The following is a 27,569-nucleotide window of genomic DNA, read 5'->3' on the forward strand; positions in this document are numbered from 1 at the left end:
CTCTCTCTCTCAAGAAAACTCAGACGAAAGACATGGTGGAGGTGCTTTAATCTTCTCACACCAGCTTAGTCATGCATCGCCAGTATTTGTCACCGGTTTCCTCAATATCCACACATGATGAATAGCAGTGTGAGTTAATATCACACGTGATTCGGTTGTCTAGGATGATAGTGGACATGGTTCCCCGATTGTTGATTTTAGCATCACTGGATTCTCGCATAGAATGCTTTCATTTGTATATGATGTTATAAAGCAGCACCTGGTCAAGGACTCAAAGACTGCAAAAGATGCTTCAATTCTCAGGTTGGGTCCTAAATCTCCCCAAATTCAATCACAGAGAAGATCATCATGTGAAAATCAGACTTCTAGCATTTATTTGTGCAGAATGTCTTGTGGAAACAATCAGCACACAACGTCTTTAGAGATAACCTAGATTAGGTCCACAGCATACCATCTCGTAGTACAATAGCAATAGCAACATGAGTTCACGCTATATATATATATATATAGTACCATGGTGTCTTCTGAATGTCTTCAATCACATAATAAATGTTGTGTGCTTGCGCAGATCAGATTGACCACAAAATCCCACATCTTCATCAGGATAAAAGGTCAGGAACTTGTCTCCTGCCCTTTGATCTCATTGACAGCCTGCCGCACAAATTGTCCACGAATGCGGGGTCTCTGTTCCGCCAGTTTCTTCCTGCTGTGGTATCGAACCTGAGAAAGAGGTCAGTTGAAGGGTTCAATTCTTCTTCCTTCACACTTATAATAGAAGAAACAAAATCAAGACACCGAGAACACGACCATGCTACCATTCCAATGTCATTTTGCTTCATCACAAGTAATTATACTCCCATAGAAATTTTGGTTTCTTGACTTCATTAACATTTTTTTTTATGCACATCATGTTACCTACATGATTCTGAAAGGACAGCACAACTCGTACCTAATCAGAATGCAGAACTGATGCATGCCTCAGAAGAGGTTTGTAAATCTTTATTGAGAGGTACTGTAGGGAGACAGGACAAGCTACTATAAATGTGCACTTATATTATGAAGTTGATATTATAGTTCTGTGTGAGATTACTACAAATTACTTATCTTCGTTGTAACGAATATGTATTTTTTTATAGCTTTGAAAGGTTCGACCACCAACCTTAGGGCACATTTAACAGGACTGCTTTCTTATTACCTTTTTCTCGAAACACCTTTCTTTTCTTTTTTGCCGAAATTTGTTTAGAGCAGCTTCTCTTTGGGCATTCCGACTTTGTTCAACTCCATTCCTGTTTGTATATCCAATCCCGCTGTTGGCTCCACTTTCTTCAGCTACCTTATTATCTCCATCCATGTTTGTTTCTTGATCATTTGTGGGGAGGTTCCTCCCATTCTGCCCATTGCTTGCATGATTACTGCCAGAGGCACTCCTGTTGCAGCTGTTATTGGCAACAATGCCTTCATATGGTGTACTCAAGACGTCAGATGACCCACACTGTGGAGCAGCAGTTGGTGTGCTTTCCGACACCATGTCATGATCCTTAGCTGGCTCCTGCATATGAGTTACGTTCTGCGCATGGTGGTGGTGGTGGAGGTGGTAATGGTGGTGGTGGTGTTGCACCTGAACGTGATGTTTCATACCCCTAGCTTGTGCCACGATCATGTGAGCCATTGCTGGTTCTGCTATACCCTCTATTGCAGGCTGAGGACACGTACCGCTATTTTGTAATGGTTGGAAGGCAGAAGATTGATGGAGATATTTTAACATAGATTTAGACGGTGGTTTATCAGTGACAGTTTCTACCTTTGTGAAAGCATTGTTAGTGGTGGAACCCACGTCATTATTGTTACTGCTTCCATTGGAACCTTGATTCTGCGGAGGGCTGCTTGAATTGGACCGGAAATTCTGCAGATACTCTGTTTTATCTACTTCTGAGCAATTGTCAGCTGAGGAACAGCTACCGACATTTCCGGTTGGAGTTTGATTAGGAGTAGAATAGTTGTACCTGCACAAGAATAATAGTACTTAAGACAGCAACAAGTAATGGTTTTCATTTTTCCTTGAGTTCAGTCTAATTGGATTTTCTTGCCTTGAGAAAGCTGAGAGGCCAGAATGTCTTAGAATATTTTTGCCATGGGGATTGCTCTCAACATCATCTTTCATCCTCTTCAAACTGAGCTCAAGAGATGGCATCTCCTTGGTATCATATGCGGCCTTATCATTCACGTCAGACACTTTGGATAAGCCGTTGCCGATATTTAAATTGACTCTCTGCATCGGAGGGTTGCTACCATTAGTTACAGCACCAGTTTTGGCATTTGGTTTCTCACTGTTGAGCTCCAATTGCCTATTCTCCAATTGCTCGTTATTCTTTCTGTAGCCAACCTCAGAGGTTTCATTGGCGGTAGGATCTGTAGTAATTTTATCATTTTTACTTGGTTCTTCAGTCTGCAGATTAGGTGCTCCTATCTCCAAGTCCTTGCGCATCATATCTTTGTCTTGAAAAGGAACCAAGCCTAATATTACGAAAAGACATATGAATGGAAAACAACATTAGACATTTGAGGATATAAAAATCCAAATAAAGGTGCCGCAAACAGAGCCGTACGCACCAAGTTCATCATATTTTCCCTTAGCATTCCTCATTGCAGTCATAGGCACCCAATTGCTGCTGAGTGTATCAGGCCTTGTATGCATAACCTGTGCACAGGTGCTATCTAAAGGATCAGCCAACTGCTCCCAAGAGGACGCTTTCCGAGGACTGTCAATTTCCACCGCCTTTTTCGTCCAAGAGCTCTGCAAAGAAGAGTATATGCCACTTGATTTTTCTAAACAAGGTCAAAATATTCTACACAACAATGCAAAACTCGAACCTGCATGCTGATATGTACAGAGCGAGTCAATGGTGATGCTTACACGCTCAAACAGATATTTTCAGCAACAACATATTCTAATTTCTAAGGATTAGTTGTACTCAAGCAAACCTGAGATCAGAGTTGTCCATAAGATAACACGTGGAGTATGCTTTTCTCTCGAATTTAGTTGTACTCAATTTTGTTATATGCCCTTTAGATATTAGAAATTATGTTCATACGGATCAAGAACAGACAGACTTTTACACCCAAAATTCATGACCGAGCTAACAAGATGGGGCCAAGAAGTGAAGCCAAATATAGAACAGATGCATTCACAAAGCATATGGCACCATACAAGCCACTGATGTCAAGATGTGAATTCCACTTTAAGTGCTTCAGGTTTTTAAATTGCTACCAAGATGACCTAGGGTAGTTGTTACTACACCTCAGAGGCCAATCTGATAATGGCCACAGCAAGTGTGAACTTCTAAGATGTCCACATCATACCAAGCGGTTATGGTTTAAAGGGACATTAGAGTGCTTTTCAAAGCATCTAGTGGTGCCAAAAGTTGCATTCAGTTCATTTCAAACCAAAAGGGAACAAAGAGCAGTAGTGGTGAGTGTTCGGCGCAGTTCAACCCAGTAACCTGTTGGAGCAAGCCTGGTCAATTTAGTTCTGGATTGTAACCTATGAAGTAGTTCACTCCTGGTTCTAGAGACATGGAAACAGTCTCTTGCCGGGTAGGTACCCATTTCCAAGGCTCGAACCAGTTTGAACCGTCTTTGAAGTGGTTGTTTTCCTTTAAGACAATTACAAGGAATGTTCTAGAACTTGTTGCAATAATGCGATTTGAGTCCTAAAACTTCCATTTTGCGCATTCATCTTAAAACTTGCAACTTCGATGCACTTGAGTCCTTCCGTTAATTCTGTCAGTTTTAAATGAATGCAAAATGTCACGTGGTTCTTTTTACAGTTTTTCAATTACATATGGCACTTAATAAAAAGTGCCCCATAAAGTTTCCGTCTACTAAACTTGATGGAGATGACGGAAGGACTGAAGCGGAGATTGTAACAAGTTTTAGGACTTAAATGCACAAAAATGAAAGTTTTGGAACTAGATTGACGGTGTTAAGCTATGGATCCCTTCACCAATGCGCCTCTTGGTGCTCTCTCCCTCTCTCTAAGCTTTTGATAATTTTTTTTCTTTGTTTTTCAAAGTTAGAGATCGTGTTTCCTCTTTCTGGTGTTGGGAGAATCATAACTTGGAAATTCTATGAATTAACTCATAAGCCAACTCCAGCCTCAACAATTAAGCCCATTTGTTAATCACACAAGCAAAGGGAATTCAGCCACAACATGATCCAATGAGTACAACGTCTATCATGGAGCTTCTAGAACTTGAAGAGTAAATGCAGATTGTGAAGGCACGGTGGTACGATCTGTAAACTAAATAAGGATTTGTATGGTTTGAAAAAATCTTCATGAACATGGTTTGGAAAACTTACAGTAAACCTGGAGTTTGAAATGAATCGGTACGCTACAATTCATTTAGTTTTCTATTGAACCTTTATATCATGCTTAAATGTTTTATCATTAAGGGGGGTCACATAAGTGTTGTTACTCGACAACAACATTCCATCAATGATTTCAACCCAAGGACAGGGCAAGTTGTCATATGTCCAAGTGAGGTAGCACATTTGCATCAGACATTCTAGAGGCAATTGGTATTCTTGAGTCAAGGGCAATTGGTACTCCTGCTATTCCTAGGGGTAAACAGTAGCGGATTGCGCGAACTCGACGCTACTCGAACCTCGGTGTGGGTACCAATCCACATGTTGGATTTGCCTCTTGAAAAAATCTTAGACACAGGGACTCGTCTAAGAAGGATCCAAGGAATGGAAAGGAGTACCGAGGTACCTATAATTTAAGCTACACTTGTGCTCAATATTTAGAAAGGCTTAAGAGCAAAAATTTTAGTTCAATTTTCAATTTTTTCTTGACACGGACATGTTTTTAGGTTGTTTTCTGTTTAAAAACAATTGTTTTTTCCAACATTCCATTAAGCATGACTTGGGTCAGAAAGCTTATATTACTGCTGTGCCTTTCTCAGGCCTTCTTCTCTTATTTTTGTGGCCCAGTGAACCACTTAAACCTAACAAGTGAACACAAAACAGCAAGGACACTGCATTCCTGTAGCAAAAAAAAAAAATTAAAAAGGAGCATGCCTCCAGAGAGAGACTGCCTGCACTTTCTTTCTCTCTCTTCATCTTGGGCTTCTTTTTTTTTTTTTTGGTCTCCTTTTTCTTCTTCATATTCTAAACCAAAAAAAAAAGAAAAGAGGACAAAAAACACAGAACCATAACTCAACTGCCATGGCAAGCCCTGTCCACCGTTCAGATGGCGAATCTAACATGGATCCCAAGTCCGTAACCGTGTCGTGTCGTGTCGACACAGGGTTGTCAGCCCAAAGTGCTGATCCTGGTAACAAAGTGCGAACTTAACTGACCAACCAATTAGTAAATTGAACTACCTTACTGTTAGTCAGCTTCTTGATTCACTGCACTGAGGCATTGGAATGAATGGTTCATATTGTTAGGTACAATAAAGGCAGTTGATGCCCAGATTAGGGAATAATCTTATTTTGACATACGCCAACTCAAATTAAAGAAGCTGTCTAGCAAATTAAGTACACTCTGTTTTTATTGGAGGAACTCTTTATCTCATAAAAGAACAAGAAGCAAACAGTCGTGGCTAGGTCTAGTGCAAAGGCAAATATAAAGCTATAGCCTCTTTGGGAATTTTGTAGATACAGGCCATGTGATTACTTCTTCAGGCCAAAGTTGTAAGACATGAAGTCCCACATCGGGTGCAAAATTCCCTATGAAATCATTAATAAGAAAGACCAACCCTTTGGGTGGGAAATTCCCTGTGAGATGATCAATAAGAAAGACCCACCCTCCACTACCTTGAATGGTCACATCTTGACTTTCTCTTTTTGGGGCTTGGCCACGCGAACCAAGCCAAGCAATAGTAGATGGCATAAAGCAGGATCCCCTCTAGTAGGTTTGTCGTTTAAGGACAGGCTAGCCCTTAACAAATCTGACGAGGCCAGGGAGTGATCGCAATGATGAGGGCTTGAAAACAAGGTGTGATAACTGGCAGACTTCCTAGGATCGCTAGGGGGCAAGGATGGATCAAGTTACATATTGAACAGGGAGAGCACCGCAAGCCGATATAGACAGATACTAATGAGTACAATAGTGCTCTGATGGAGGAATTTGTAATCAAAGTTCTACATCCGATGGAAGATAACTCAAGAAGTGATTCATAAGTTATACTCGCCTCCAAATGGTCACCTAGAGTGGTCATATCATGGATACTTTTTTTGGGGGTTGCTTGGCCCACAAGGATCCGGTCGGTCTTTATAGAAATGCACACTTCTAACCCAATGTTTTGTGGATCGAAGTTTTTCGACCGGAAGACCAAGAGCTAACTATCGAGACTTTGGGCCTTCCAGATTTCAGGAAATGGTTCATGCATGTTTGTTGCCAGGGGATGAGTACTAAACAAATTGAGATTGATTGTATTTTTTTATGGAAGGAAAACTTAATCTTCGTAACAAGATTGCACATACGACATACAAGCTCCAAGCTCCAACTTGAGGGGGAGTGTTGAGAGACCTCTTTGCAATCAACAATATAAGGTTAGACTCCATATGTTTGTGGAAATGGATCTTTGTCATCTTTGTACCATAAATATAGAAAAAGGGGCATAGAAACCCTAATGGTTCAGTTCCAAATATCCTTTGTCTCTCTAAGAGTATCCATGCCCTCCACAAATTATCAATCGTGACATCTAAAGGGCATCACAAGGCACTTATCCTACATAACACAAGTGAGAATGTGAATATTTTAACAGGGTATACAGATTTCAAGTGACTAACCATAAAAGTGCATCGATTTGGATCTATGAATAAAACTACCACGACTTCAATGCGTGAGAAAAACAATCCCCCGAACATGTATTATTAAACTGATCATATACGGGCTTAGACAATGCATTGAATTATGAAATAAAGAGAAAATCAAAAGCAGCAGCCTTCTACTTGTACTATGCAAAAGGAGGAAATCATTACCTGAGTGCCACTTCCATTGTCACTTCCATCCCTAACGCCGATGCTCTCAATATCATCCTCATCATTGCTGCCAGTGTTGTTGTCAGAGTCCTCACAACCGTTTGACTTGGTAGATTTTTGAGTCCTTATACCACTTTCACTTCCGCTACCACTAGACTGCTAAGAGTATGAGCAACGAATAAAAAACAGAAGACAAAGGGGCCACAGTAATATTCTCACAATATGAGTGTAAAAGAGCAAAATCTCACAGTTAAATATGGTTCAACTGTGGTCCTAGTATTTTCAAAGCAAAGAGTTCAGACATTTGTAGCCAAAACTAAATGTCATAACTTATACACATATAGAATAATACAATGAGAAGTCAAAGCTAATCCATAACGCAATGTCATGAAAAGGAGCTGAAATATTTCAGTGACTCACACTGTGGCATTTTCTCCAAACATGCTGCCAGAGATTTTTAAGCTCATTCTTTCTTATTGGCTTCACTAAGAAGTCAACTGCACCCTTCGATAAACATTTGAAGACTACACTCATGGAATCGTGAGATGACATCACTGCACACAAAACTCACCAGGTGTAGCAATTAAAAGTATCTAACCAATAAGATAATAGGTAGAAAATGAGAATAATTTAGCATGAATATCAGGAAGTTTTCAGTAATTTACTCACTAATTACAGGAATGTTTTTCCAGGATTTGTGACTCATAATCTTGCATAGGAGTCCAATGCCCGAAAAAGAAGGCATGGCAACCTCAGCCAAAACAAGGTCTATGTTATTGGACCGATCTTCCAAGACTTTCCATGCCTGTAGACCATTGGCTACAGCTGTAACTGCAAGAACATTTCTATGTTAAATTGTTAATTCAGTGCAAATAAGTAATTCACAGAGTGGAATGAAGAAAATTTCATAACATACCAACATTTTCAAAGAAGACAACAAAACAAAAGAAAAACAGAAAAAAAAAACGGTTTTAAATAATGGACTGAATATCTATGCTTCTGTTAAATCTTCATGTTTGTCAATGAATACATGCTCTTTTGTATTTTCATCATTATAAGTCACAATGACATGAAGGAATGCACTACAATCCTTCAAGTGTTATCTGCTGTTTTATATATAAAGGATGTCTCTAAACCTGTGATTTGTAAAGGTAAAGATGATTCTCTACTAAGAACAAAATCACTAGTAAATGTATGCAGAAGATCTGTATCTTGGACAAAGGAGAAGAGGATGAGTAGCAAAGATTCTATGTGGATCAGGATATGGTGGTTGTGAACCTCACCAACTAGCCACCAAATCACAGCCATCAAAAGGAAGGTCAAGATATCTACAAACTTGAAGATGGAAGAATCATGCAGAGACACAGTAGTTGTGAAAAGAGAAGAAATTAATTGCATTTCCACAAGTAACTATATGGTCCTGACATAGCTGTTCTTGAATTTAAGAAGAATGAGGTCAATGCACCTAGAAATGCTAAATGAAACATTTCCTTCAAGCATTTAAAATCGGAGCAAAACAAACAAGCTCCAATGTTATGATGATTTAAAAGAATGCGAATTAAAAGAGCCATTTTTTAAATTTGTTTCTCAGTTATAATCTGACATTGAACGAGACAGCGTCTAATAAATTCAATATGTTGTTATTAAAAAGAGCTTCAGTTAACTAATATAAGTTGCTTTTTCAATAATACATGTACAAAGATTTCTGTTGGTATAAGCTACACGGAACATAATCCAAATTCTTAATAGTAAACATGAACATTTCCATTTTATAATTGTTTTAGCTAGAAGAGTTGGCCAAGCTTAGTAAATGAAAAACAACTCTAAACATGTTAACCTAAGCATTTTGGTACATTAGGAAAAGGTGGCAAGTACCATTTGAAATTCAAAATCAGAGACTCAACAATTAGTTTTGGACACTTCTAATGACTCTTAGATACTTCCAATGACTCTTAGATGCATCATGCACGACATAGATAGAACTGCCCAATCCGCCATATCTTGCCACTTGCCAACAATAGATCATTCCGATCAATCTTTTCAAAGCAGCTTCTTGTGCATTCAACAAAAACAAATAATATGAATGGAGTTTATAAACAGATAACCGTAGGTTAAGTTAATAAGCCATCTATCCTTGGACTACTTTTCAAAACTGTAGTTGGGTCATTGCACTTCTGAAGTAGTTTAAATCGAGACAGATTGTCATCCATACCTTTAAAATTGCATAAAAAGCTGAGGCACTTAATGGAGACTTGTGTGACACTCTATTTGTGCGCCATATGACGCATCTCCTCGACATTCCATTGCTTTCTATTGGTTAGTCACTAATAACTTGATCAAAACCGTTTCATAGTATGATAACTTAATGCGTTTTGAAAGTACAGAAAACAGATCTAGAATAGACTAAAAAATGAATGGCAAAAGGAATAATTGGCCTATTTATCTGGAATAAGTGCATGAGCACATAACTTGAATCAATGTATTAGCCCAGTATCACCTGTTCTAGAAACTTATTTGTTTGCTACCATTTAAGATGACCATTCAAGATGAACAGTCCTATAATTGCCTAATTTTTACTAAGCTTCTGTCAAAAGTTTGGGCATGGACAACTAAAACTCTTAAAGAAAACAGCTATGACCCTACTTCTTGTGTAACTCCTAATAGAAGCAACCAAAGGAGAAGCTTTTCCGAGACTCGCAACTTAACACGTTTCCAAATGGACAGCGCAGAACTTGCAACTAAAATAATAGAAGCATCACTGGATGCTGAGCCTTCTTGCACTCATGTCATGACACATTTCCAAAGCCCTCGCTCACCAGCCATTAAAAAAAGAAAAATAAAAAATATTTGTTTGATTATGGAGGGAAAAGGTGCTGGCTGCTGATGTGCATAAGGAATGTCCCATTTTAATAGAAGGTTTTAGTTGGATAATTTTTCAATAATCATTTGCAGATTGTGTCATTTAAACAGATTTTGCAATCCTATTCAATTATTTGTGTCATTTACAGAGTATTTTATCTCACCTTATCATGGTCATTTCTAAATCCGACATTTTTAGAGCAGGGACAAACAACAGCCAGAATATCACTTGGACTGATAGAAACCTGAGGTGACATACTCAACTTCAACGAATTTCAGTTGTCAGGCAACATGGCATTTGATTGTAATTTTCTCCATGTGACATGGTTTAATGGCACTCATTCAAGTCGCAGATGTCACTTAAAGTAGTATATATTCTATCATAATCACACAAATATTTCTGCCATGATTTTTGAATGGACTTAGAGCATATACATTTCCATCTTTATGCCTGCAACAATCTATCTTGACAAACATATTCATGTTGCATATGCTAGAATTTGGCTATTAGGTAAGCGCTCTGACTGAGAGTATTATGCACTTACCTTCGTAGCCACAATTTCGAAGTAGTGCAGTGACGACTTGTCTAGTCGAATCATCATATTCCACCAGCAGTACCTTCAGAGACCTCAATGGTAGAAACCTTTCCCAGTGAACCAACGACTCTTCTGACTGCTGCATCCTTGGAATAACAGAATGTCCATGCACCAAATCCTGCGTTTGGATTTCTTCAACCTTTCTATTCAATGCACCTTCCACATCCTCATTGATCTGCAACTCATCTTCCTCTGCCAGCTCCTGGCCATCGCCTGTGACTCCATCCCTTCTATACTTGTTTTCATCGTTTTTATGGTGATTTTCTTCTGCAAGCCCCTTAGTCCCAGGTCTATTGTTGGTCATCAGAACAATCGGCATCAACCAGTTTCAAAAAGTCCAACAATAATTCTGGATCGAGTAGGCAAAGAAACTTCCTCGAGTTCAGTCAACTGAATGCGCATCCCGTTCTTGGCGATATGATGAGCTCGAAATTTAGGCGACTTCAAAAAATCTAACACCAAAAAGCAAACCGCCATTAGAAGATCAACCAGAAATAGGACATGTAACTTAAAACCCGTAATCAGAGTCGTACATGAAAGGAGAAAACATCCCACATTGATAAGAACTTCTAATATTCCATTTAAGATATTGTCTGAAGTTTGAACGACTGTTCTATTGCCAATTAAAGTAATAGAAGAGCTCAATTGGGTGAATTCAATTATTGATGAAAATACAGACAAAATTATCCAGCTGGTAACAGAAGGGAAACGCAATCAAACTGAATGAGACCAGAGAGTTTTATTAGCAACAGAACTGACCATGAACTGAAAATATGAACTAAAGGTGCAGAGCTGAATCCATTGTCCAGAATTTTCACAAGACATTGATACTCTAAATCATCTCTGCAACCATAGTGATAAGTTCTCCTTCGATTACTCATAAAATGTTAAAATTAAGTTTAGAATTCTCTAGTGTGTAAACAAAAAATGAGTACTAATCTACTAGCCAGCAGAATGACGAGCTAATTACTCAATAAGCCTAATTACATCTTTGTCCTCTCTCGTCTTCGCTTCAATTATCAAAAGAATTACGAGGTACTTGGTCAAGAACATTAATTTCTCAGTTCCTGCGAAACTCAAAAAGAAGGGAACCAGCTCCGATTGAGAATGAAAAGAAAGGGACCCTCTGTTTCTATCACTGAGCCACCAACAAGGACAAGTTTCTTGAGCCATCCATGTGATAATGAACCCGGATTCAGCACATAAAGGAAGGAGAGGTCCAACATAACAGGGTTCACAAAAAGAAGCATTGACTTATGTATTAGCTGAGTTTTTAACATTTGCAAGCACTTAAAAGTTGTAGATCCTGTGAAACTTTAAACAACAACGAGCCTGTAGCATCACCGCCGAAAAAATTTCATTCTCTTCCTCTTCTTTATTTTCTCGTCAACCAAAGAGATTAGCCTCATGTGTCAAACATCAGTGATATCCAGCCATATAACGACAAAATATTGCACCAAAATTTGAAAGAAGTGAAAAAGGCACTGGCCTGGGAAGAAAGCTTATCAGAGAAGAAGAACAGAACTTCAGATCTACAAACTAAAATATCTTTTCCTGAACTACTACAGCTCTTAAATAAGATTTCGAAACTGATAACTCATGAACTTACTAAGCAAAATCATCCTCCTGGCGAAGAAACAAATTAGTGGAGTGAAAACTCTCAGACAGCAAAATCGAAAAAAACTATGCACCCAAAATCAAATTCGTTTTCACCTAGTTTCCTATACTTCCATCCACCAAGAACGACTGTTCGGAAAAAGACATTCAGACATCAAAAGGCTCGTGTTACGGTAACTCTTCAATTAAGAAGCAAAAGAATGGTGCTTTAAAGCTCAATTGATCCATGGACTGTACCATTTTCGAGGGGAAACTCACTTTGTCGGCACGAGTCAACAAGAACAGCGATGAAATCCGAACACCGGAGCTGTGAGCAACGCAAATTCTCCAAGATTTCTCTCTTTCTTGCGCGTTCTTCAGGGCATTCTGATTAAGCTAGGGTTTGTGCGAGATATTAGAAAAGGAAGGACGTTGGAGTTTTGGAATAGAAGAAGAAGGACGAGGAGGGGTTAAAAAAATGGTTGGGGGGCTTTTTGACTGGTTAAGAAACGAAAAGAGGAAAGAGCAAAGAAGGGCCTCGGCAAGCGCCACGTCGGACAGGGCCCGCGGTGAGCTGGACAAGGATCAAAAGCCGGGGCGCGAGTTGCTGCCGATAGATCTCGGGCGATCTTTTCAGATCCGAGTCGGGAAACGTGGCGCGTCACTGGGCGAGTTAAAGATGCTTCGGACGGTGTCGTTTTGCGCGCTCGCTACGGCGGTCCCACGTTCGTCATGGTTGGACACTAGCGGCGATTGGGAGGGTGGGCGGGACCCAAATTACGGTACTGCCCTCGGTCGGGCGTGGAAATATCTGCGCTCGAGTCTGGCGAGTTGGCACCGCCCCCCCCCCCCTCCCCCCCTTGAAAACAGGGACAAATATCCTATAATTCCACGTTTGAATTTTCGGGAAGACAAATGAGCGGCTTCCCATTAATAACAGGGGAAAATTTCTTATTTATTTAGTTGAAAATAGATAATTAAAAAAATAAATTCTTAAAGATGATCGTTTATATTACATAAAAAAAATTAAATAAATAATATTTTTATTGTTCACAAAAATTTTCGTAGTCAAACAATGAGCGATTTGAAAATATTTTTCTAAAACCGATCGTTTATATTCTTGAGACATTACTTCTCGGTTGGTCGTGGGTAGACATGGTCCATTTTAGGATGCAACTTGATGCAGCAAGTATCTAATTGGGCGCTATACCGTTTGTGACGACAATTAACTAGTTTGACTTAGCAGTCCCCCCAACTAAAATTACATTTAACCGGCTAATACCGCATTTGGCCAAAAAGAAGATTTGAGATTAATAAGTTGCCGCCCACCTCGGGAATATTTGAGACAAAATTTAAACTAGACTGTTTTTGAGAAAATTCCCCAATTCCGAGGCTCTATTTGAGGAAAATGAGTTCATAATGGTTCTAAGAATGTCTTGAATGTCTAGTGTTGTACCGAGGACGAGGACAAGGTTTCGGATGAGTAAGAAGTGTAGATTCCGGAACCTCATCCTTATCCTCGGTACATCATTAAACCTGCCGAACTACGGAGACGGCATGTGCTCACCATCTACACATACATGTGCCGAATTTCGTGACCAGGGTCCCGAGGTGGGCGGCAACTTATTAATCTCAAATATTCTTTCGGCCAAATGCGGTGTTAGCTAATTAAATGTAATTTTAGTTGGATGAAAATGTAATTGTTTGATATGAAATTGAAGTTTTGTGTTTGTAAAGTATGAAAAAAAAAAAACAAAATGCAAAATGAAATTTGAGTTTTATTTTTTTTTCTGATAAAGAAATGAAATTTAAGTTCACAAATTGATGATCACACCTCAAACGGATCTTTCTTTTTACACCATGGATCATTTGCTATTGAATGGTGAAACAATTGCGACAATTCCCATACCTACAAATAGATCGACCGTCGATCTAACAACTATGCACACTTTCCATAGTTATTAAATGAGTGAAAAGGTTCGACAAAAAAAAAATGAAAGCAAATGAAAAAAAAAAAGATTTTGTGCACTTCTCAAAGAGGCGCACATGCCCTAAACTGGTAAATTTTTTTAAAAATTACTCAAATTTGTAAAATTTTTTTACCATATTTTGAAAAAAAGGCCCAAAGAAAAGTTAGTCTCAATTATCAATTTCTAGTTTGTATTCGAACTTTTCTGTCTACTGAATGAACTCGAAGTTGATTAGGGCGTGATTTTTTTTGTTTTTGGCTGTGTACTGCTCCTGAAAAAACAAACTTTTTCTTTTTGTGGTTAATACCACCAAATTCAAGTTATGTTCCGTGACATTAATAACTCAACTTTCTTATCGTATTACCAAAAATTCAAAATTGTGTATGTGTGACATCCGATACCCCCAAACTCTTTTTATGTCACAAAAACCTTTCAACTTGTATCCACATGGTAAAAATTATTTTAGCCTCAACGGTAGATGTGTCAAAAGAGTGGATCGGACCATATTCAACCCGATCCATATTAACCTATTTTGATTCATTTTCATATAGTATAAATATAACGATCCATACACGACTCAACCCATACTCGATCCGACCCATATTATTAGAACACATCCATATTTAATCTAATTTAGCAAAACTTATAAATTATTAAAAATTATATTACTAAAACACCGTGAATAATTTCTATGATTTTTTAAAAATTAAAAATAAAAATAAAAAACTAAATTTTTTTATTGTTATTTTTTTCCTTTTCCTTGTTTTATTCCCTTTTCTTTTTTCTCTTCCTTCCAAATCTGGCGAGGGTTTTGCAGCCCTCATTTGACTTGTCAGGGACAAAAAGTAAAGGAAAAGAAAGAAAAAAATGAATAAAAATTTAAATTTTAAATTTTAAAAATCAGAAAACCTTTTTATGACTCGTTTAAGATAGTTAGGCAATGTAACCCATTTAAGACCTATTAAGTTGTTGAGTGACACTTTTCATTGCTTAATGCACAGATGCCTTTTATAATGGCTTTCACTTAAATCACATGGAAAACTTTGCTTTTTTCTGGTGCAATATCGAAAGCAGTATTCTATTTGTGCAAATGACTTACTTCTTATGACTCCTCCGGTCTACATTGGACTAGCTGATCGTATGGATGGTTCGGTCGATTTTACCGATATGAATGAATTCAAAATAATGACCCACTTAAGTTTGTTTAGAAATCCATTCATTATCCACACTCTCAAATATAAGTTCCTGACCCATTTTGCTACCTTTGCTTATCGTCGCTGGTTTAGGGCATTGTGGTTGATAGAGGATATTTTTGTCATGTACAAGTTTGGGGTGTTAAGATTGGAGACACAAACACGACGAAAATATAGAATAAAAGGCGAGAAATAGAAATTGAGACACAATATTTATCTCAATTCACCCTTAAACTAAGACTACATTCAATGGAGGGTTTCACCTCTCGGTTACAAATTTTAATTATAAGATAAAGAGATTACATATAATAGTAGAGCATGACCCCCGTACCTTAATGTTGATAGAGAGTATGAACCACACCCCATCAATAGAGGGTTTTGGCCACATAAAGAAAATTGTTGATGTATTGGTTCCATATATGTTGGGATGCACCTGTAAATTGGGTTAGAAAAATTCCACATCGAAGAATTATGAAGCAATTAATATATCATAGTTTGTTCATAACTCATTAGTTTAAGATTTTTTGAGTGAATGTAGTTCGATTAGATATGTTGATGGGATCGGATTTGAGCTTTCACTTTGAGGATCTCTCTAGGTGAAGGTACCAGATTTATGCGGCCAGCTCCCAATAATATTTCTTTTATGGTGTCTTCTCTGCTTCTCATTGGAAGTTGATTTTGACTTCTGCTTCAAAATGCCATATGTGAGGCCATGAGTTTCCCTGCGGTTTGCTTTGAATCTCATGCCTTCTTTGCGGCCCTCGTTCATCGTCCACTCATATATCATCGAGCATTCCGAAATAAAGTGAGGCGAAAAGTTCAAATGAAAAAAAGGCTTTGATTCCTCCTCTTTTCTTTTGCAAGGAATCTCTGTCTGGTCTGCTTCTCTAACTACTTGTTGTTGCTCGACTTTCTGAAAAAGCCAGTTTGTGGTTCCTTTTCTATGCTCATGTCGGATGGGAAAACTCGCCTGAATCTGATGATGCAGTTGCAGATTCAATCGATCGAAATCGTGCGGACCTGCGATATGAACTTAACGAGTAAGAAGGATGTGGATTTCTGTTTATGACTTAGCCAAACCCATCGCGTCGGTAGCAAACTAAGTTTAGGTTATGGAATTTGTTTTCGAGATGACGTGGTATAGCCGTATGAGATATGTGTTGTAGAAAAGTATTTGAGAAGTTCTTGTTTCTCTCTCTCTCTGTTTATTTTTATTTTTTGGTCGGATCATTTCTCTTATCTAAGAAGCTCTCTCTTCTTTACTTTATTAATGGGTTGACTTTACTAATTTGGAAACGATCAGATAAAAAAAAAAAAAAAGAAGATGGGAGGTTGGCCTCTCGTGCATAAGCTAGGGTCGAACCAAGGTTCTTGTTTACCACGTTTTCTATATATATATATATTTTGTTAATCCAGAAGCTATAGCCAAAATAAACCTATTTACCATTTGATTTCGAGCTTTTGTAAGTATGTTGTTCCGACGAACATGATCAACATGTTCTTTGCCATTCCAAGCACTAAAAAACGACATGCGAAGCAACTTTCTGAAAAAGGCAGAAATTATTCTTGAGAACGGTGCTTGCGTGCCCGAGGAGAATTTCATTTCTCTTTCTCCATCGGTGGTTCTAACTAAGAGACGTATAAAAATGAGCATAAGTACGGCAAAAGTTTATTCTTTGAGCATTACGCCTTTTGCTTTTATCCGAGAAGCCTTACGAACGGGGTTTCAATGTCTTGATTCTTGAACTCTCCAAGACTCCACACGGCACGTATCACAAGGGCGAGAGAAGTTCGTGAATTTAGATCATTATTTTATGTTTTATTATATATATAAATCGGCCTATTATTATCATTTTAGTACATGAATTTAGATCATTATTTTGTGCATATATATATATAAAGATGGTCGTCCGCCTATTATTCTCATTTTTTTCGCAATACAAAATATGTTAGAGAGTGTTTTTTTTTCCATTTTCTCACTCTTTATTTGCACCTTTCTTGGTAGCATTTGGGGGGGGGTAATTACCAAACTAGTTTTAAACTAATTATACGTATGTTAATTCAGTTTTAAATTTTTCGATTTTATCGATGCAGTTCTCAACTTTTTGCACGTAATTCCAACATAATCCTTATTAAAAAACTGTAAGAAATTGCTCACACGGCATCGAGTCATCGCCGCCTAACCTATATGGATTGCCATATCGCGTCTTCCTCCTGTTAATCGGTCGAAAGGACTACATTACAAAATTACGCACAAAAGCCGTGGACCATATTGGCACAAGTGAAAAGTTTTAATATCGAAATTGGCATCGGTACAATATGTTTAAGGCTGAATTGATGCTTTTCCCGGCATTTGGGAATTCCAATGTTGATCTCTATATTATGAGGTGAGAAGTATACAATAAGGTGCACCGGGTGTGACAATAGAGACGCCCAAAATCTTTGAATCATGTGATTCCACTCAAGAGCAACACGTGGCATCGGTGGGGGGATTGCCAAAACACGTGATTCCCACGTGCACGAGACACTTTAACCCGCTCTCGCTGACCCGCAAAACTTGCCTCCCGACACCCTGTGCATTCACGTGTTCTGTTCGGTTCTCGTTGTCGTGGCCTTGGTGAATGCATGCATCAAAAGGCCAACATCCTCCTTAACAGATTGATTTAAGTTTGCTTTGTCTCATCCTATATTTATTATTTATAATTTTCTTTTAATTAGGAGACATTGCTACCGCGTATATAAATATTTGAATTGAGTTAGGCACATTTGGATTCCAATACGGAACATTTAACTACTTATTTAATGAATTACCGCATACGACACATTTAATCGCTTCTATTATAATGTGGCTTAAATTAAACGTATTTGCCAAATTCTTAATTTTTTTTTTTTTGCAATTCGAGGTCAAAATGAGCAACTCCTTATTCAATTGTTGTTCAATTAAAAGATCAATACCATTACTATAACTTCTTTTGTTTAGCTTCCGAGTTTGAACCAATAATATTATTCAATTTTCTTAGTTTTCTTGCGAAGAATAAATCCGTCGTAAACAAGTGACCGCATCATCGAAAAGAAGTTTGGAACTTTGACAGGGGTACTGCAACCTATGTGATCAAAATCGAGGAATTGATGTTCCACGACATTCTGGGTCGAAGACACTGCCCTTGATAGGCACATGCAATTCAAAATTTCTCAAACTAAACGATGGTGCAATGGTATTCCCTCTTCTCTAGAGCAATATGTTTGGTCCGGGGACTTTAATTTTCGGTTTTCCGATTAGCAATGAACATTACTTGCAATTGCTGCACTATGATTGGGATGTCACCAAGTTTCATGGGAAAATCCCAACGTGGCTGTACCGATTGCGAATAAGTTTTTTTTTTTTTTTTTGGGGTCAAATATTGCGAATGATTTAATGTGTTTGATAAAAGAATTCACTGACCGGACATTAATTAGTTACAACTAAAAGTGACAATCAAAGGAATTATTCTCAAAACAAAGATTGAAGGCACAACAATGGGATGCCAGTATTGGGTGGGGGTGAAAAAACAGTAATCTAGTACTGCTGTAATAAGCAAGTTCCTTGCACATCCACACTTTCATTGGACATCCTAACTGAAGCATTTCCATCAAGCAAGACCAACAACAATTACTAACAATTTGGCCTTATCCTACCAAGGGGGGCTTAACTAGAAAGATCAAGGCAAAGCAACTCATATGCATAAACCGGAATTCTCAGACCAGATGCAAAATTGCACAACTTACACCGAGGACCCCCAAGAAAATGGATAATTACACAAATAGTCTATGAACTTTGACCTAATGTACAATATCGTCTTGAACTTTTGATTTCTTCAATATGATTCATGAACTTTAACTCAATACGCAATGTGATCTCTAAACTTTTAATTTGTTTAATGTGGTCTTGAACGTTTGATAAATTGTTCAATCTAATCCATAAACTACATGAAAATACCTCAGGTTACCCTTCTATTAATTCAAATTGAGGGATAACATTGGACATTCTCACATAACTCAAAGATTAATTTAACATGTATCCAAATTTGAGGGACTATATTGAACAAATTGAAGATTCAGAGATCACATAGAACATTGAGTTAAAGTTCAAGAATTATATTGAACAAATTAAAAATGCAGGATAATATTGCACATTAGGCCAAAATTTAATGACTATTTGTGCCGGTTCTCCCAAAAAAATAAAAAACTAACTACTGTCCGGACTTTTTGCAACCAAAGGCAAAAACAGTACAGTAGCATTCTAAAAGCACGAGAAATAAGTAGTAGAGGCATCGGTCCAATTTTGTTCATAATTTATGTTTTTTCACTAAAGTATTCACACTTCATGTTGGCATGCGAAATACTCCCAATAATCCATTTCCCCCTCGCTCTCAACTGGAATATGCTCAAGTGAGAACGAATCATCAATCAATTAGATAAATTATACAGTTAATCCTTTAGCATCCAAATACAATTATGATTCCAGAGATGTTCGCCTGCAACCGGTTACACAAAATTGCTCCGGCAGACTCATGCTTATCGTGTATACATTCCAATGGTACCATTCGAAATAAATAGCAATGACATCTTTGGCATACAAAGAATGAACTAACTCCCCATCTTCTGGATACAATACGTTAGAAATTATGCTGCTGCAGATCTTTTATCATCATTGTCTCCAAGGTTCAAAGCTTGAAGCAGCTTTGGCCATGACTCTGGGATCCCTCCTGGTAGATCAAACTCTAATAACTTGCCACGCAGTCTATAAAATTCTTCCACAGGTTTTGTCTGCCAAATCAAATATTCACAGATAAAAGGATATACATGATTGAAAAGAAGAAACCAAACTCGGAATCTGATCACTATTTCAGAGATGATTAGAAACATGAAGAGGAATGTATACTTGAGCTTTGCTCGGGTTATGCTCCTCCTTTGGGGGATACTGTGAGAATCATGAGTATAATTGTATTTTGAGAAGTAGATGACATAGATGACAATGACAACGGCGAGTTTACAATAAGGTCGGAAGTTTTAGAATCATGGAGACATACCAGCTCATCGTATACGCGAAGTCGTTCCTTTACAACTTCTTCAGTGTCATCAGACCGAGTGATCAGCTTCGATGCACACTGTGGAGGAGGAAGGAGGGGAGCCATATACATTCCAGGTTGCCCATTCTCACCCTTGATGTCAATACTGGCAATGTTGTAATTTCCTCCACATTGACTGCAGATCCTCCTTCCAAGGCATTTTGCCAGTAGAGCTTCTTCACGGAGCTTTAAATTGACCACTAAGTCGATGTCAGTTACTCCTTCCAATATCTCCTGAAAATCACTGAAGATGTAAAAGAAACTGCACCAACAAAAAATCGTAAACATAAAGAAACTACGATGACCATGCTAAAAGCAGTTTTCACTGAAAATTACCATAATAAGACGAGTTCCTCACTAAATAGATAAACAAAATTTTCTCAACAAGAAAGTGCTATGGAAGACAGCAGAAAGACAGCAGGATGCTAGGCATCTTAAAAAACAGGGTCCTTCACCACACATCGATCCTAAGCTGAGCTAGGGACAATCATTTGAAATATACTAGTTTGCCACACAGAGAAGCACACAGGAACAAGAGCCAGGGATGATCCCATGCACACACACACGACATGACACACCAATCAGATGAACTTTTACATGGATTCCTTCGTACTCAGAGAAGTAGATTGATTCAAACATAGGTGTAAAACTCAATCTCAATCACGTACATTCTGGACTATAAGGAAGACTTACAGGCAAAAAGTTGGTTATTGTCCTACCGGGCATGCCCAACGGATGGACTCAGATCTACTTTGAAAAACAAGGCAGGTTAGTACCTACTATAAAGATCACATGTGCAACAAAGGCAGGGTGGGCTAAGAACACATCCATTTGAATTCATATTGCAATCTACCTTTACTTTTTGATAGAGGGTTGAGATAGTGATCGATTTAATGACAGCAAGGAAAAAAATGCTAGGGATGGCCCGTGTCATTTTACCTAATTACTGCAAAGGTCTATCCTCCTCCCCTGGGCATGTAATTTTCATCAGTGTGATAAAAAATTTAGAAGTAAATTGTCTGGAGCAGAAAAATGACTTCACCATATAACCCAACAATTAAAAGGAGCTGCAACTAGATAAACTACCACATATAGGTGATGATTGTGCCTGTCAGTGGTGTCCTTACTATAAAATCACTGAGTGTAGTCTCATAGACTGACTTTACCTCAATAACAAAGAGAAAAAGTAGCACATGTAGAGCAAATGAGAGCTTACAAGAGCAAGCATGCCAAATTCCAAAAGTTTAGGTGGCTTTTAATCAGCTTTTGGAATTGTGGAACATGGAATATAAGCCTCTCAAATCCCAGCATGTGCAGTCAATGGGGGACATAGCCCACGAGGAGCTCACGAGATGGCATACATAATAGCGAACAAACATGCCTGTTGAGCTGAAATGGTATTGGATCAGCCTTATGATTCTTTCTGGTAACAGCCTGGGGAAATTTTCCTATTCAACAGAAACTGCTCCTGGAATTTAGACGTAAAGACAGTTTCTTGCTCAGAAGGTACAGAAGAACTGGATCCACAAACAACAATTTCTTACTCATTTACTAAAATAAGATAAAAAGATGTAGAAAATTTAATTGGTGAATTACTTGACAGAATTATTTGCAGCTTTTACATTCGTAGAAATGTTTGACACTATTAGCCCCTGAATTTTCCTGCTAACTCAGCAACTCAACCGACAAATTGCGCATAAAATCAGCCATTCAACAACAGAGAACAGTCACTTCGGTGAAGCTACTGGAGCAAATTAAGCAGTAGGAGCAAATTAAGCAGTACCCAAAGCCAAACTGCAGAAATTCTCACCGCCTGTCTTACAGTCCGAGGGAAGCCATCAAGTATGAATCCAGTCTCACCCTTCGCTTCTCCAGCTTCAAGACGTTTCGCCAATAAATCTATAATTATTTCATCTGAAACCAATTTCCCTTGGTTTACGATCTCTGCAAGCTGCAAAACATCAATGAAAGACTATCAAAACGACCAGTCATGTCCGCAGCGATGTAAAAGCCTCCACTCTCACCACAATACTTCCCTTCCCTCCCAAAAGTTTCCACAAAATCATCAGTTCGGTTTTAGCTCAAGAGCTAAACCAAATTCAGGGAAGCTCCATGCCCACAACAGCAACAAATTCCAAGATTCAAATGCAGCGGAAACACAAACCTGCGAAGACAGCGGACCAGAGGAGGCGAGCTCGTCTCGGACGAGGTCGCCTGTGGCTATGTGAGGGACGCCGATGAGATTCGACAGCCGCGAGGCGTAGGTTCCCTTGCCGACGCCGGGGCAGCCGAGGAAGACCCACTGGTAATTCCTCCCCGTAGGACTCCGCTGCAGCGGGAGCTGCTTGGAGGCAAAGCTCGGGGCCGATCTGAGCTCGAACCCGGAGCTCACGGTCGAGGAGGAGGAGCAGAGACCTCGCGCGACCATCGAGGCTCTCGCGAGCAAGAGTCCCTTCAAGACGGCCATTGGGTCGGCGAGGGTTTTGGAAGCCAATACAGAGAGAGGAGAGAGAGAGAGAGAGAGAGAGAGAGAGAGAGAGAGAGAGTTTCAGACAAAGGGAGGTTTCGAAAGAGTTGCGGTTGATGGTTCCATGGAGTGTCCTCGGAGGTGAGGGATTCGGGAAGGGTGACGCGACGTGGGTTCTTCTTCTCCTTCGTGTCGGCGTCGTTGTCGTCTTCTTCGTCGCGTGTGACGTTGGGGCGCTTTTCAGAGATGCTTCCACGAGCAAACGAAGAAAACGTGATCGTTAATGGCGGACTTTTGGTGGGTGCCAACGGAATCTACCTCGGATTTTTCCTTTTTCCCACTCGCCTAACTAAAGAGGACGGGCTGAAAAATCAGACATGTATTTAATTTTTCTCTTTATTCATTTCGCTTGGCATGATTGCGTAGAGGACGTCGTCGTTTACTTCACGTTCTGTGAGAAATACTGCATGGGTCATTTTCATATTTCTTACGAAAAGATTAACGAAGGAGTCAAGAGTAGCAATGCCTTCAAAAAATGTTCATTACTACCATGCAAAGTTTACACATAATATATAGTAACCTGCACATCGAATAATCGGATAATCGATGAATACATGCAGTGGGAGGGCAAAAAGAACATTTCCACTACTTAACAAAAGAAAAAAAAAACACGACTTGTCTGCGGGTCGGGCCTACTCAGACAAGGGGCTAGATTTATTAGATATAAGTCCCGAACGGTCGGCTTAGGATAGGACTTGCAGTTGAAGCTCCTATGTTAAAATTTGAAAGTACCAAGTGCCCAAAATGTTAAAAGGCGAATTGACAAATCAATAATGAGTAGCAATGGAATGGGCCAGGTGCAAGGAAAGGAGTGGGCCCAAGCCCACTCTCTCGGCCCTTCAAGTTTCGCCACTTATTTCCCGATTTGCCACTGTCGCCCTTTCCCTTCTCCCTCTCTCTCCGACCAAAGCTCGAAAGTTGAAGCTTTGTTCCCCCGACAAACAACCCTAATCCCAACTCTGCCCAGCCCCCGACCGAAAACCAATCCCCTTTCACCAGGCCGATCTTCGTTCGCCATCCTATTCGCCTGCTCGATTCGATTGTTTTCTGTTCTATCTTCCAGCCTTTGATTCGAGCGGGGGGCGAGCGACAATGCCTCCGAAGCAGCAATCCAAGGCGGACGTGGCGAAGAAGCAGAAGGTTGTGGAGGACAAGACGTTCGGGCTCAAGAACAAGAACAAGAGCAAGAACGTCCAGAAGTACGTCCAATCTCTCCAGCAATCGGTCCAGCCAAAACCCGACCAATCGAAACTCGCCGCCAAGGTCATTCGTTTCTCTTTTGCTTATATTCGAAAACGCCAACTCGCGAATTGGGCATATAGAGCAATGGGTCCTGATTAGCTCGTAGGTTCCTCCCCCTCTGTAATTTCATGCTGAGAATAACAAGTGTTTAATTTTGTGGGTGAAATGGAATAATAATGGTAGAGAATTGGCAAGATTTGCCGTTTTTTTGTTTCCCCTGTTAAAAAAGCGCATGTCGTGAGCAGAAGAAGAAGGAGGAAGAGAAGGCCAGAGAGAAGGAGCTAAATGATCTATTCAAGATTGCTGTCAGCCAGCCAAAAGTGCCAGTTGGTACGTCATGTGCACTTGTATTGTGATTACTTCGTACTTTTAGCCTCTCTGGAGCAATAGTCATTGTTGACTCGTCCACGAATTGTATTTATAGTTTTTGGTGATTCATAGCGGGAAGTAACTTATCTGTAGATTTTACTTTCTTCAATATAGTATGGTGTTTTGGTGGATAGGTGTTGATCCCAAATCTATATTATGCGAATTTTACAAGGCGGGGCAATGTACTAAAGGGTTTAAATGCAAATTTTCCCATGATTTGAATGTCCAAAGGAAGGGTGAGAAGATAGACATTTACAGCGACAAACGCGACGAAGGTAATTCACTGGACTTTCACTGTGGATTGTCGTCCACATGCTTTCCTTTAGTTGTCTTGCATCCTATATTTGAGCTACCCTACAGTCTGATAATAATGATTACTTCGTATTTAAGAAACAATGGAGGATTGGGATCAAGAGACACTGGAGAAGGTTGTGGAGTCAAAGAAGAATGAATATAATCAGAATAAGCCCACTGAGATTGTATGTCTCTCTGTCTCTCTCTGTCCCTCTCCTCTCTCTCTCTCTCTCTCGCTCTCATCCATGTACACAGTAACCCGTGCTCGCATGTCAACAAGCTATAGGCTTTCAACTGCTCTGTATTGCTTAATGTCAGGTGAATTTTCTTTCTCTGTCGCTGAATGCCATGTAAAATATCTGGAAATTGTAACTTATCCTCAGATAGTTAAGATTGCCTATTCCTGTAATTTTATTACAAAACTAATGATCTGGTCTAAAAAAAAATGGACAAAGGACTGGCTCATCAGTTTAATCTTACATATTGTCTTGTGAATGAAGACATAACGTGTATTTCACTTTAGAGGAAAAATCTTTTCAAACGTGCACCCTCACAGCACTCCATGCTTGACTTTAATGTTTATTTTCTGGAGATGTTTTTTGGCATTGAAATACCTGTCCAACATTGTTCTATAACTCTTTGTTATGCTCTAATGGAACAACCTTGATGTGTTTTTTCCTTGTTATAATAACATATAATCATGGTTTTGTGTAAACAGGTTTGCAAGTACTTTTTGGATGCAGTTGAAAAGAAACAATATGGTTGGTTCTGGGTGTGCCCAAACGGTGGAAAAGATTGCCACTACAGACATGCTTTACCACCAGGATATCTTTTAAAGTCGCAAATGAAGGCACTTATTGAGGAAGAAGCTGACAAGGCCCCCATTGAAGATGAGATTGAAGACCAGGTTATCAGCATTGATAATATTTCCGTCATAACAAGAAAACTTACTTTTTTTTCTTCCGATTTTTTTCAAAGGCAGCCAGAAATTGTCTTTTCCTGATAAGTATCTGCTTAATATGTACCATCACTATCCATCAAGTTCTTTGATTACTTCAGCGATCGAAATTGACTGCTTCAACTCCAATGACTCCCGACTTGTTCATGCAATGGAAGAAGAAAAAGATGGAAGAAAGGGAAGCTGGTTTGGCTGCTCAGCGAGCAGAAAGGGCCAAGAATGACCGCATGAGGTATTATGATTTTTTTTCCTGCTGAACTTGGAGAAACTTGTTGGGAGGATACAATGCTAACGTGGTTTGCCGTCACTCCAGCGGCCGTGAGTTGTTTCTATCAGATGCTAGCTTATTTGTGGATGATGCGGAGGCATATGAGAAGTACCAAAGAGAGGAAGAACCAGTAGATGCCAAAGACAATGTAAACCCTCTTCACCTTTCTTTTTGGCGTTATATAGTATTTTAGGCTCCTAGCAGCTAGGAATGTAAAGATTGCTTATAGCTTTGGAGTATGACCGTAAATTGCAGATTGTGCTTGGCTAAAGAGCATTGGTATCAAAATGCTCTCTTAAATTTGCAAAACTTTCATCTGTTTAATTCAAGTGACCCTATTACTATATACGGGTCTTGAAGTGGTAATTCATACTAACTGCTCATATTGACGAATTTGCTAAGCATGTCAAATATGCATTGCTGTGTCCAAAGAATGAACTAGTGCATACCCATCACCTCTTAGTATCCCTTTAAATGGAGCGACGTTTGACGGGTGGAGGCTGGCTCGAGGAGACCCATGCTTGTTAATCTTTTGGGTTCTACGGTTCTATACCTTTGCTCCTCACCTTTGCATTTGTTCAATTTCAGGCTAGAGACAAATCAGCAGAGGGAGAACCGAGCGCGTCAAGAAGTGCATTGGCTGAATCTGAAGAGGTCCTGCTCGACGAGGATGAGGATGAGCTGGACATGGATGAATTAAATGAACTTGAAGCTAGTTTGTCAAGAACGTCAATTCAAATCCGCGAGCCAGGAATTGAAACTTCATCCTGAAAGATCAAGTGGGAGAGAGGTTGCTCTGGGAGCTTGCCCAAGATTTACTTGAGAGGAGATTAGATGTTCCGGTTAAACCGTCTTCTTGGGACCCGTTTTCTGCGTCATTAATTGTTCTTGTTTAGGGGTGATACGAGTTTTGATTTAGTCGTCCCGGTGTAGCTGAATAATGTAATTATTCCCATATGAAAGACTGGTTAAGGTTGCATTCTTGAAAGTACTGAGGTTGCTTGCTGTCTTGTTTTGTCTTTTTCTCGTTTTTGTGAGTCCTAATGATGCTTTATTGATAGATGGAAAACACAGTCGCATAATAAATTTTGGAAGCATCCGCATAAACTAAACTTTGGAAGTAATGGCAAAGTTAGAGTTTGAGTCTCGGGTTGTTTGGAAAATGGTCAAAATCATTTTCAAACGAACTTAACCTCAAGGAAAATGATTTTCTTATGTTTGGCTAAAATTTTAAAATAATGTGATAGTCTAATCACTAATGTTTGTTACGAAAAAAATTAAGAAAAATACACATTAGAAAAAATCTTGAATATAATTTTAGGGCTTGGGTCTACAACCAAGGACCCGAGTTGGCTCATGTGAAGGTTCCTAGGCTCTGCCCTAGGGGACTCAAACCCGAGCCCGATCTCGAGGTCCCTGACCTAATCGTTGGGGACTCGGGCACGAATGTTGGGATCCTGGGCTCAAGCTGCTCCGGGGATATTTATAAATTTTATTATTCTGCAAAAATTAAGAATAGGCAGCGTTGTCCTTTTGTTTCAATGCTTTATATTTTGCAAAGTTACCATACCATAGTTTGGGGGTGATATTTATACGTTTT

The 27,569-nt window shown here is 39.2% G+C and overlaps 3 protein-coding genes across 5 annotated transcripts; 1 reads left to right on the plus strand and 2 right to left on the minus strand.

Moving 5' to 3' along the window:
• Nucleotides 1–349: 349 nt before the first annotated feature.
• On the minus strand, nucleotides 350–12,532 carry LOC115751088 (two-component response regulator-like PRR37). 3 transcript variants are annotated; one of them, XM_030688813.2, is made up of 11 exons: nucleotides 12,299–12,532; nucleotides 11,415–11,582; nucleotides 11,204–11,287; nucleotides 10,394–10,896; nucleotides 7,659–7,820; nucleotides 7,410–7,543; nucleotides 6,990–7,145; nucleotides 2,611–2,794; nucleotides 2,088–2,514; nucleotides 1,196–2,003; nucleotides 350–720 (listed from the first exon to the last, which is right to left on the minus strand). In XM_030688813.2, exons 4-11 carry the CDS (start codon nucleotides 10,761–10,763, stop codon nucleotides 613–615), a joined length of 2,349 nt encoding a protein of 782 aa, XP_030544673.1. In that variant the 5' UTR covers nucleotides 10,764–10,896; nucleotides 11,204–11,287; nucleotides 11,415–11,582; nucleotides 12,299–12,532; the 3' UTR covers nucleotides 350–612. The 3 variants fall into 3 exon arrangements, with proteins under 3 accessions (XP_030544673.1, XP_030544682.1, XP_030544666.1); XM_030688822.2 differs by lacking the exons at nucleotides 11,204–11,287; nucleotides 11,415–11,582 and having other exon boundaries at nucleotides 10,394–10,885; XM_030688806.2 differs by lacking the exons at nucleotides 11,204–11,287; nucleotides 11,415–11,582.
• Nucleotides 12,533–19,632: 7,100 nt separating this feature from the next.
• LOC115754010 (probable adenylate kinase 6, chloroplastic) lies at nucleotides 19,633–23,087 on the minus strand. The gene is made up of 4 exons (XM_030692906.2): nucleotides 22,476–23,087; nucleotides 22,122–22,262; nucleotides 20,273–20,545; nucleotides 19,633–20,009 (listed from the first exon to the last, which is right to left on the minus strand). The coding sequence occupies exons 1-4, from the start codon at nucleotides 22,776–22,778 to the stop codon at nucleotides 19,866–19,868; spliced, it is 861 nt and encodes a 286-aa protein (XP_030548766.1). The 5' UTR covers nucleotides 22,779–23,087; the 3' UTR covers nucleotides 19,633–19,865.
• Nucleotides 23,088–23,718: 631 nt separating this feature from the next.
• LOC115753556 (zinc finger CCCH domain-containing protein 11) lies at nucleotides 23,719–26,957 on the plus strand. Its single transcript, XM_030692209.2, has 8 exons — nucleotides 23,719–24,101; nucleotides 24,326–24,410; nucleotides 24,584–24,724; nucleotides 24,840–24,928; nucleotides 25,462–25,650; nucleotides 25,803–25,933; nucleotides 26,015–26,117; nucleotides 26,558–26,957. The coding sequence occupies exons 1-8, from the start codon at nucleotides 23,931–23,933 to the stop codon at nucleotides 26,738–26,740; spliced, it is 1,092 nt and encodes a 363-aa protein (XP_030548069.2). The 5' UTR covers nucleotides 23,719–23,930; the 3' UTR covers nucleotides 26,741–26,957.
• Nucleotides 26,958–27,569: the final 612 nt, after the last annotated feature.

This window comes from Rhodamnia argentea, chromosome 5 (genome assembly GCF_020921035.1).
Source record: "Rhodamnia argentea isolate NSW1041297 chromosome 5, ASM2092103v1, whole genome shotgun sequence".
Classification (NCBI taxonomy): domain Eukaryota; kingdom Viridiplantae; phylum Streptophyta; class Magnoliopsida; order Myrtales; family Myrtaceae; genus Rhodamnia; species Rhodamnia argentea.